This window comes from Diadema setosum, chromosome 15, assembly GCF_964275005.1.
Source record: "Diadema setosum chromosome 15, eeDiaSeto1, whole genome shotgun sequence".
Taxonomy (NCBI): Eukaryota; Metazoa; Echinodermata; class Echinoidea; order Diadematoida; family Diadematidae; genus Diadema; species Diadema setosum.
Genome location: NC_092699.1, coordinates 19,978,020 through 19,989,152, shown reverse-complemented (window position 1 = coordinate 19,989,152; position 11,133 = coordinate 19,978,020). Strand labels below are relative to the sequence as shown.

Sequence of the window (11,133 nt, the reverse complement as noted above, 5' to 3'; positions counted from 1 at the left end):
TTGAGTATGTTCCCAATGCCCACTATCATACAGGCCACTCTAAGACCATGTGCATTGTCTGCTGCTAGTGTTGTCATGTTACAAAAAATACTAGTAATTGAATTGAATTTTACTCTAAGAAAAAAATGTATAACATATTTTTTTGAAGTTTCAAACCAGAGTTGTTTGACACACATTACCTGTGTTTGCACAATGCATGTTTAGAAAGGACAGACAGCCTTTGGGAAAGCTATCAAGCAAATGTAAAACACTGTAAAAACATGACTGCAGTCAAGTCCAATCAGTCAGGCTCACAGTCATTGACTTGACACCATGAAGATAAAAGTGATAAAAGTTCCCTAGTTCAAACAGTCACAGAGATTGTGGATTTTTTTTTTCTTTTTTTGTTGTTGTTGGTGTAAATGTGTGTAAAACTGCAGTCCTGGGGGGCATTTCATGAAGGAACTTGTCGGATAAAATATCTGACAGGTCAATTATATCTGACAAGTTTTGAGAAATTCTTTAGTCTGATTGGCTGATTTCTCTGAACTTGTCGGATATGATTGACTTGTCGGACATTTTATCCGACAAGTTCCTTCATGAAATGCCCCCCTGTTCTACTTGTGCTCAAAAGCATGTAGCAAAATATCTACATTATGCATGTTTCTATTGCATTGTAGTTGGTATTATGATAAACAACTGCTGTATCTTAGAGGACATAAACAAGAAAACCTTTACAGTTTACAACTGCACATCCCATACTGTAACATTGCTTGAGAGTGTAACATCAAATACAGAAATTAAAAAACAAACAAACAAAAAAACAAACAAAAAAATGTCACAGGTGAAAGTCAAATGTGCAGTTATAAATATCATTAGCTTAAAATTACGTATTTCATTCTCAGGAGATGACATTGTTTCATCACAATACTAAGTGAGATATTCAATCAAAAAGCAGACAGGATGCAATGTATAAGATCTTCCATTCTTCAAATAGTCCCATTTATGGCTCACAGAGATACATCATAGAACGGTAGATGTGACTTCACTAAAACCATGAACAAGGACAGTAGGGGGTAGATTCTGTGTTAGTAGATCAAGATGGTGGAGGTAGGTCATGTGGTACTGAGGATCAGCCGGTGGGAGGGGAAGGTAGCAGAAGACAACCGCAGTGGATTTGGTGTAATCAGACACCATCTGGTTGAGAGCCTTCAGGTATTCCTCTGACACTGACATGACGAGGCTGGGTGCCACATCACCATTCGGTGTGTGCATCTGGTAAGTGTTCAGAGAGGTGATGTGGTTCCAGGGTACTGTAACAATTTCGGCGTAAATGCGCAGGTCACGCAGGAACTTGTTCAGTTTGTTCTTCTTCTTGGTTGTGGACTGGTAGTCTGAGTCCACACAGAGGAAGACCCTCATGCGTGTGTTTCGGTTCCATTTGGGCACCATGTGGAGCACACAGGCTAGCTGCAGCAGAAAAATACAGGTGGTATCTAGGTATCCAGCTAGCTCAGGTTTCAGGAAGTTGATTGGCCAGACATCGATGTACTTCTTGCTGTGGCTTTTGAGGATGGCATCACGGTCCATGTCTGGAAAGTGTCGGGCCAGGCATATGTTTTTGTGGAGGCGCACTGCATCACTGATCAGCAGCACATACTGGTCAGCTGACAGGGCTTTGGACTCCTCTAGGGTGCGTAGCTTGGGGAACTGGGCGAGTACATGGCCCATCTCCTGATCTTCGTCGCTGTCTGGTGGTGCAGTGAATCGTAGGCGCCTTGTTGAGTTGGAAGGTTTGTTCTCCTCTAGTGAATTCCTGGGAACACTGTCATCATAAAACCCCATTATGACAGTATTGGGTTTCATACCTGCAAGTTTACAACATGAGAAAAGGACTTTGGTAACACCATGGGTATGACAAATCCTAAGGATCCCACTTACAGGAGCATGACAGGAATAACCTCTGGGCCATAGATTCATACACACACTACAGTATGTGTGTGTGTGAAGGTAGTATCTCAAATTTCTGTATTAGCAATGACAGAAGAGGCTCTGTACTAGTCCAAAGGAAAATGCATACATGTATAAACAAACCAATTGAACTGAACTGAGGACAAACTTGCGTCAAGTTTTGGATCACCAACATGAAAATAAAAAAAATCATTAAAAACATAAACCATATCAAGGCACATAAACTATTATTGCAGAAAATGGGTCCTGATGAAGATTTCCATTACAATTTATAATGATATCACATTTATCACTCTGCCATCAGTCATACAAGCTATGTACAAGGGCCTAACTATGAGAAAAACAAACAAACAAAAGAAAACGCATGATGCAAGCAGCAAGAACACATCATCTACGTGTACCTGGCAAATCATCAGGAACGATTGTAAGCAATATTTCGGTTTCAAAACTACATCATCATAGCCACACTACACTGACAGTGATTCAGCCACCACAGAGAAGACACATGACCTTATGTTTTCTCTTATAAAACAAAACTTGATACAATCCTGTGGTTAGAGAAGCAAACTATCAAGACACAATTAGTGAATTAGTGAATTAGGGAAGGAATCACCCTTTTTATGCTAACCTCTCTTCTCACAGTTGCTTGGCTATGTATCATCCACATATGTAATGCAAGCATTTTTTATCACTGTTTGCGTGCGCACATGTGCATATGCTACCTAGTGAATGGAATATGGAAAACACAAACAGAGTGGGCAGAAAGAGAGTTTTATCACTGTAAGATTGCTGCAGGCCCCTTGAGCAACCCCCTCCCATGTAAGCTCCACCCTAGGTGTCCATCTGGGGACTTTGGGCAGGGGCAGATCCAGGAATTCTGTGAAGGGGAGGCGCCTTTGCAAAAGGGGGGCGCACGCACCCCCATATTTCTTTTATTTCTTTTGTTTTAACTAAAAATAAAGAGGGGGCGTGCACCCGGTACGCCCCCCTCTGGATCCGCCATTGTTGGGTGTTCGGGCCCTTTGACCTAAAGGCTTTTTTGCCAAAAATGTAGTCAGTGGATTACACCTCACATACCTGGCTTACAGCAAATCTAATTCTTCTGAAATCATGACAAAAGGACAAAAGGACGAAAACTGTAAAAGTGGAAATTTTCGCAGTGTGGAAATTTTTGCGCATTTTGCCTAACCAGAAACTAGCATGAAAATAACAGCACACAAATATTTTTACCTGTCATACGTATCCTTATGTAATGTCTTGATACCGCAGAATCAAAGACATGTGAAATTGATCTTACTTTGCAGAGCGCGAAAAATTACTTGCAAAAAAATATCCACTTTTACAGCAGTCAACTTCACATCTAGCACCCTGCAGGGCAGAGGTATCAAATAACATAAACAGACAAAACCTCAGAGCAATACATACCTCCTAAACCAGAGATGCGCATCAGGTGTGTGGCACCTTCACGGACACTGGGTGCTAGTGTCAGTTCCACAAAGGCCTTGACCTTCAATGTCTCTACGAGGTAGAGCCAGGCAGGCAGCTCACGTTGAATTGGGTCTGCTGGAAACTCATCCAAGAGACCAGTTTTGACATGGCCCAGGATGTACAGGCCGCTCTTCTTCATATCATTAACAAAGCAGATCAGCTGACTGGAGGCCCGTGGGTTGGAGATCAGCAGTAGCATCTGTGGCCGCCAGAACTTGACGTGCTCCTTTCTGATATCTAGCAGCAACAGGTACTTCCGCACCTGGTGATCATAGGCAAATATTGGGTGGAAGATTTCATATTTAATGACACAAAACATCTTGATTCAAATTATGCATCTAATATACATCACAGGTTTTTCTTTTATCACACTCACAATCAATTCCTGTGGTGGAAAATTATAGAACTGTAAAACAACTATATCATTAAAGAGTGTACCCTTTCCTGTATTACAGAGTGAAGAAAACATAATGACATTGCTGCAAATTATCATTCACTGAGGTATTTTATCAATACATCACTCTACATGCCTGAATACTATAACAGTATTAATTTTCACACGATGTATCCTTTTTCATGTTGTTCAGTCATTTTCATATCAGTATACTGACATTGGACATTACTCTTTCAAGAGAAAAAAATTGCATAGCTCTCTAAATACTCTCATAATTCCACTGGCTATTCCAAATAACTATCTATCTCTCTTACTTGAGCACATTTGGTGGAAATATGGTATTTCTCAGCGTAATGTTCAAACTATTGGCAATTTGATGAGAAATGTTCATCACTGTAAATATGCCATATTTTTCATTTGAATACTATTTCCTGACCTACATTGTAGGACTTGTAAGACAATTCTGCAAGTGGATGAATTCCCAATTGAGAACCACAGAGATGGAATGAGAAATAAGTGTGTCCCTTTTCCAGTGGAAAGTTAATGATTTCCCATCTTGGAGACGATAAAGAGTATTTGTGTTCCAAGCAGGAAGTATTCTTTGCATGTTGTCAATTTAAAGAATATCAGTCCACTCACGAAATATGCAGAAATAAAAAAACGGTGCAAAATATTCCACACATACAGCACATGGCATATGTTATATGTCATAATCTGTAAGATCATGAATTGTACTTCCTGGTATATTAGCAAGTCTTGTTTTTCACCTGCAATTCACCTATTTTGTATTATACTCATGTTCAATGTCTTAATGATGTCTTAGACATATGGACTGCTACTATTCACATACATGTATTCCTGAGGTGTGCTTGTGTTTATTACATTGTATTCTTTTGTTCTACCTGGTGAAAGATAAGGGCCTGTGAGATGTAGCCCCACTCATTTTCAGGCCCCCAGATGATGATGACCACAAGGAGAAAGAAAAAGAGAACGATAGCGACGAAGGCCCAAATGGGTTCAATCAGGAACAGCATGATGACACAACCTATCATTCCAATCAGAGCTGTGTGCCAGGAGAAGTACTTGAAAGATGGCCTGCAGTGATGACAAGCAACAAATGGTATAAACTGTCATTTACAACACAAGTGATACCGGTAATAGTTTCAAGTTTGAACCAAGGACATACATCTTGGTATGAACTTTGAACATCATTCATGCCATCATTTTATTACACAACAATTACATACAGAAATATTCTATATCACATTATGGTAACTGATGTGAGCACCTCAAAAGTGTTGGGATGATTGTAATAATGCTTCATTTGCTCTTCAAATAAACATGAAGAGTAAGATTTGCAGTATACATGGTTTGTGTATGTGTGCCTTTGATATGCATTGTGTATTCATCACTGTGGATGTTCTCTGCTATACAAAGGTTGTCACAAGCCTTGCAATCAGCCTGCATTAAACTTTGTATTTTTTTTTTTCAGATAAAAAATTTGAGTTTCATGCATCTTTCGTTGCTAAATCAGGTAAGTTTTAGAAGAATCTTGCACAGTAAATTTGGTTGTCATGGAAATTATTTGTAATAGAAACTTATATGCAACATCAGGCATTGTTATGGTCTGCAGCTTTTGACCTCACATAAGATGTCAATTTAAAATAGCCGTGCAGACACAATTTAAATACAGAAATAAACTGAACATCTATTAGTCTATAACATGAGTTTTAAAAATCACTCATTCCGACCCACCTGAAATTTGGAGCAGAAGCCACATCTAGGGCAAGGCAGGCCAAATTGACACAGGCGTACGACAGAAGGAAGAAAACCGACACAAGAGGACCGATGGCGTTTAGTTCTCCAATGAATAAAACCATCTGCAGGTGTGCAAGAGTGACATGTCTCAATTACTCAAAGATTATTCCTAATCTTACAAACTTGGGACAAAAATGTTCCAAATGTTCTAACTCATAACAACTGCATGATTCATAAATGTCCTATGAATTACAGAACGGGTCAAGAAAACTCTGCATTCTCATCCATCAAGAGCTTTGCCTTGATATCTTCTCACCAGACATTATAGGTCACATGATTATTACGATCACTGATGACGGCCACAGTAAACATGCTATTGCACACTCGGGTCACCGCCATAGGTCATTGTGCAAGATGACTGTGGCAGCTCCAGTCAATTTGAACTTTAGTCTTAGGGTGATACAACAGCTCTACTCACAGAGTGGGATGCCTATGTACTAAAAAAATGATTACATTTTTATACTCTACATTGGAGAGTTTTGCTGGATTAAACATTTGGATTTGACTATTAAAATTTCTCTGTTCTGGATTTGACTATTAAAACTTCTCTGTTCGTGATTTGGAACTTCTGCTGACTTCATTCTATGCATCTATATGTCAAGAGAATGGTTCCTTGTATACTCAGGAGTCCATTCAATACATTCGTTATGGTGTTCAACATCACTTTCTTGACAATCACAATTTTGACATCTGCAACAACATTCAACTTCCTGAGAGTGTTTTACTTAAACTGAAGTGAAAGGAACTGGGCAGTGCTAAACACAAAAACCCAATTTCTCCTGCTGAGATCATAAGATCAAACGGATTGCACCATCTGGTCAGGAAGTGATACTTTGGTTAGCACACTTTGAGCCATGAAGAACCTTGCATGCATTTAATGATTTTCAGGCTGGTAGCATGGACAGCTAGTTGACTGTCCTCTTGGGTAAAATCACTTATCAAACATATTACACATAATGAAAAAAGCAAAACAAAACAAAACAAAACCCACCCAAAAAGGAAAATGTGGTATAAATCAAAGTTAGCTTCTTCACAATCATCTGTAAGCTTACAACCGTAGATCCCAAAATGGCACGGAAGTGGTGAATGACTGTTTACTAACCAGGGATATTACTGCACATTGTAAAGAAAGATGATTCACATTTTCCTCTCCTGGCAAGATAATCAAACACATGTATGAATGTTGGCACTGCTCTCTGATCTCATGAATCACTCTTTTTTATTCTTTCTCCTTGTTTACAGTGCATGACAGCACTCATATGACGATGCATGTGTAATGATGATGCATTAATGATTGTGAAATGGAAAAATACTGCCTCAATGTTTAGCATCTCTCCATAAGTCTTGTGAGATTTTAAGTGATGTTGGAAGCGCCAGTAATATATGTGTCCCACTACAACAAAAGGATACAAAGTCGAGGGAGGACAATTTTCTGAAAATGATATGACACTATTCCCTTACTCTTCCACTTTAATTCCATATAAAACATGACTCATAAAAGAACTCGGCTGGGGAGATATCGATAATTTCATTAGCGCATGTAGAGTTGTTTAGGAAATCAGCATTTTGAGAAAACCGTCTTCAAAGTTTTCCTTCTGACGCTATCATGATCAAGGGGAGGCAAGACAGTTTTCACCACTTGAAAATAGAAGGTATGCTCCTAGCAACCTCCGCGATTTTCATTCAAGCTTAGCGCCAGTGGTCTCCGCACAACCAATCAGTAATAAGGATGCCATGCACTGACCAATAAGATCAATCCCTTGTTGCTAGGGGCGGAGTCTAGCTGTGGCGCTAAATCCAAATCTTCAGACTTATTTCTGTTCCACTGAAAGTCAGAAAATCATGGCCCAGAAAAATACTATTTTCTTGCCTTTCCTTTGATCATTTACCTTCGAAATTTCGGCAGATGACAGACGATACATTAGACTACAAAATTATGTCAAAAACAGAAATCCAATCGTTTTGACCAATTTGGTGGTCCAACTTCAAACTCGATTTTCTCGGCTCAGCTGTCAGCGACTTTAGGATCATTTTGTTGTAGCGGGTCACATATATCTTTGACAATGTAAAAAAGAAAAAAAAAAACCCTGCTAAACTGTGTTATTTCTAATGGAGCAAGAAAAAACAGATGAGGTCTAAATGAAATATATGAGTACTGGTACATACATGTGTATACAATTTTTTTTTTTTCCTCTCACAGAGCAGTCAAAAATGTCCTTGGTGGCATTCATAATATATATTGGAAAGTTGTTTTTTTTTCTTCAATATTTTATGTGAAGGTAGTCAAATAACATGTTTCAAAGTAGGTTTTAATTTGATTTAGGATTGATTTTGACTGATTCCATCTCAGCCTCAGGGTACTACCCCAAAGAGAGAAGAAGCGCACATCATTTCATTCTGTAGTGCTTTACAATGACATAAATAAACATCAGCTTTACCTGAACCATGAACCAGCAGACTATCAGAGCTACAATGGGGTTGCCACCCTTGGTCACCCCTCTGGCAATAGGATTGGTGATAGCTCCTGGAGACAAAGGGCATACAAGAGCACATATTCAGACACAAATTAAGACAAGCACACTCCAGTTTGATAGTTTCCATAATAATACATATTACGTTACTTTAATGTAGAAATAACTAGAAATGTCGCTATGGCGACTGATGCCTCCGCCATAATGCAGGATTCTCCCAATAGGCGTATAGTACAATGTTTTCACAATGTGTGATCCATGACAGTTTCACATAACTGCCAAATATTGAAATGACATGTTTGTCAGAAATGTCTTGAACTGGGTTTGCTATAATTTTCTAAGAGTGCAGGTACACATATTTGGGGAATTTTGGGGAAGTTTATGCATTGAGTAATTTCCAAGGTATGAAGAAAGAGTGTGATGATGGTACAAAATAGATTTTTTTTGTGTGTGTGTGTTTTTTTTTTGTTTTTTTTTTGTTTTTTTGTTTTTTTTTTTGGGGGGGGGGGCATTGAAACCTGGCCTTTGACCCTTAAAGGCATAATTTACCATTTGCAGATGAAAGCATTAGTGCTTTAAAATAGTTCTAAAATGTGAGTTAGGGATAGAAACAACCACTGTCGAAATTTGAATCCGTATAATCGATGTTAAGTGTTGTTAAATACACAAAATGTGAACAATAGTTATAATAAAAATGTTTCCAGACTAAACCGTGTACAGTTACGGTTTATTGAGAAAAACCCTGATATCTCCTTATATTTTAGGCTTTATGGCAAATATTTCATATGGTAGGATGTTTTATGATACAACAGACCTACACATATGCATCAAATGTGATATCTTGAACATTTTTGAAATCACTGCTCCCAAAGGTAAACTGGACCTTTAACCTTTGACCTTCTGGCTGGAAATTTCCCGGAGAATCTCCATTAGGTAATGCATGTATTAAGTTTTGAAACTAATAATACAAGCATTGCATATACTAGTATATGAGGGAAATAGTAAAATTTTGAGGAGTTGACCTTGACCTTTGACCCCTGACTGTTGACCCATGACCCCTAAATTCCCTAGATAATCCCTGCCAGACAGTACATGCATATGTACCAAATTCCACGAAGATACATTGAACCATTTGCAAGAAAAGTGATATTGCAACATTTTCACCTAACCTTTGACCTTTTAACCTTTGACCTTATGACATGAAACTCTCTCTGGAGAATCTTTACGCAGTAGTACATGTCCACACCAAGTTTCAAGAAAATACCTTTGGGCATTGCATAGATATGGGGGAAATTGCAACATTTGTAGCATTTGACCTTGACCTTTTGACCTCTTGCCAATGTCACTAAAATCTACTCAACTAATTGTCCCATCATACATCATCCTTGGACCAAGTTTGGTGAAAGCTGCTTCATCCAGTTTTGAGTTATCACGTAAACAGATAAATTTTAGGATTTGACCTTGATCTTTGACCTTTGACCTCTGTCCGATTTCACTGAAAAACTAATCAAGTAATTGTCCCATCATACATCATCCTCCAACCAAGTTTGGTGAAATTTGCTCCATCCAGTCTTGAGTTATCGCGTAAACGGATACAATTTCATGATTTGACCTTGACCTTTGACCTTTGACCTTTAGCCGATTTCACCCAAAATCTAATCAAATAATTGCCCCATCATACTTCATACTTGGACCAAGTTTGGTAAAATTCCAGTAAATATTACTCAAGTTATCGCGTAAACGAAAGCGGACGGACGTACGGACAGACGGACAACCCGAAAACATAATGCCTCCAGCACCACTTTGTGGCGGAGACATAAAATATCTGGATTCTACTACCCCTATTTAATCTTGAAACAGCAAGAGATATTTGCAGGAAAATTTTCCTGAACAATGATAACTATACAAAACAAAGATAGAGATGAGAACAAGAAGAAAATGTATAATGAATGCATTTTACCACAATTCATGATGCAGTTACAATCTTACCAGTGCATAAATCATAGACAATCTGATGTATTTTGTTTGTCACGATTCACATGGTTGATGATCAGTGATAGAGATTGGCTTATCTATCGAGGCTATTGAACTATTAATGTGTGAGTCACATTGAAATTCCTATGGATCTGACCTGCTTTCATCATTCTAAGGCGTCCTACTCAAATATGGTCTAAAAATTACTAACACATGCAGGTTTTTTATGCTGATTATATTTTTATGCTGAGGCCAAGCAATGTGACACAACCAGTACTGAAGTCCCTCTGCAATGTTTTGCAGCTAACCTAAGTTTCAGTGTTTATACTTGTTCTCTTGTAAATTTCTTTTAACTTTGGCAACTTTTAGACTACCTACTGTAAAAGACAAAACATAGTATTACAGCTAATCTTTAGAACAATGTAGTTTCCTCAAAGAAAAAAGAAATATAAATATCCTAGGTGCAAACACAATAACATCTAAATGAACCACAGTCGGTTTGAAACTGATTTTGATAAAGTGGAAAACAAATTTAGCAAATTAGAGATACAGATGCTTAGCACAGGTAGAAGGAATGGAAGAGAGTAAAACCTACCAAATACCCTGTCCTTAGCCAAGGCTAGGAGAACTCTGGAGCCTCCTATCAGTGTACTCAGTGATGTGGAGAGTGTAGCACAGATGATGCCTACTGCAATCAGAGGTCCACACACACTGACATGCTGCAGGAAATTGTAGTCATTCACCAGCAATTCCCTGGTGGTACAAAGATAAACATATACATGTACTTTGTGGATTCATCTCACACATGTATGCATTGTTTATTTTAGATAACTGCTGTCTACTTTCACTCTGTTTTGCTTTGAGTTGTTGTTTTCTGGATCACCCGTGTGCAAATATTCCATATATGCAGCATATTACACAGAAAGATGACATCCAAATATGTTTCAAATCAATAGATTTGTTTCCCCATCAAAATGTTAGGAAACAGCATAATCCTCTGACTGTACTCAACACTCATATTACCACTAATATATGCAG

General features: G+C 38.4%; 1 protein-coding gene across 1 annotated transcript in view; it reads right to left on the bottom strand.

Annotated features, from left to right (window-relative positions):
* Positions 1–844: 844 nt before the first annotated feature.
* LOC140238805 (solute carrier family 12 member 9-like) overlaps positions 845–11,133 on the bottom strand; it is a 32,891-nt gene continuing 22,602 nt past the window's right edge. The window contains exons 7-12 of the mRNA XM_072318704.1: positions 10,691–10,848; positions 8,089–8,174; positions 5,588–5,712; positions 4,735–4,927; positions 3,376–3,700; positions 845–1,847 (exon numbers count right to left, since the gene is read on the bottom strand). Coding sequence (XP_072174805.1) covers positions 1,003–1,847; positions 3,376–3,700; positions 4,735–4,927; positions 5,588–5,712; positions 8,089–8,174; positions 10,691–10,848 — 1,732 coding nt within the window. The 3' untranslated portion in view covers positions 845–1,002. The remainder of the gene's footprint in view (positions 1,848–3,375; positions 3,701–4,734; positions 4,928–5,587; positions 5,713–8,088; positions 8,175–10,690; positions 10,849–11,133) is intronic.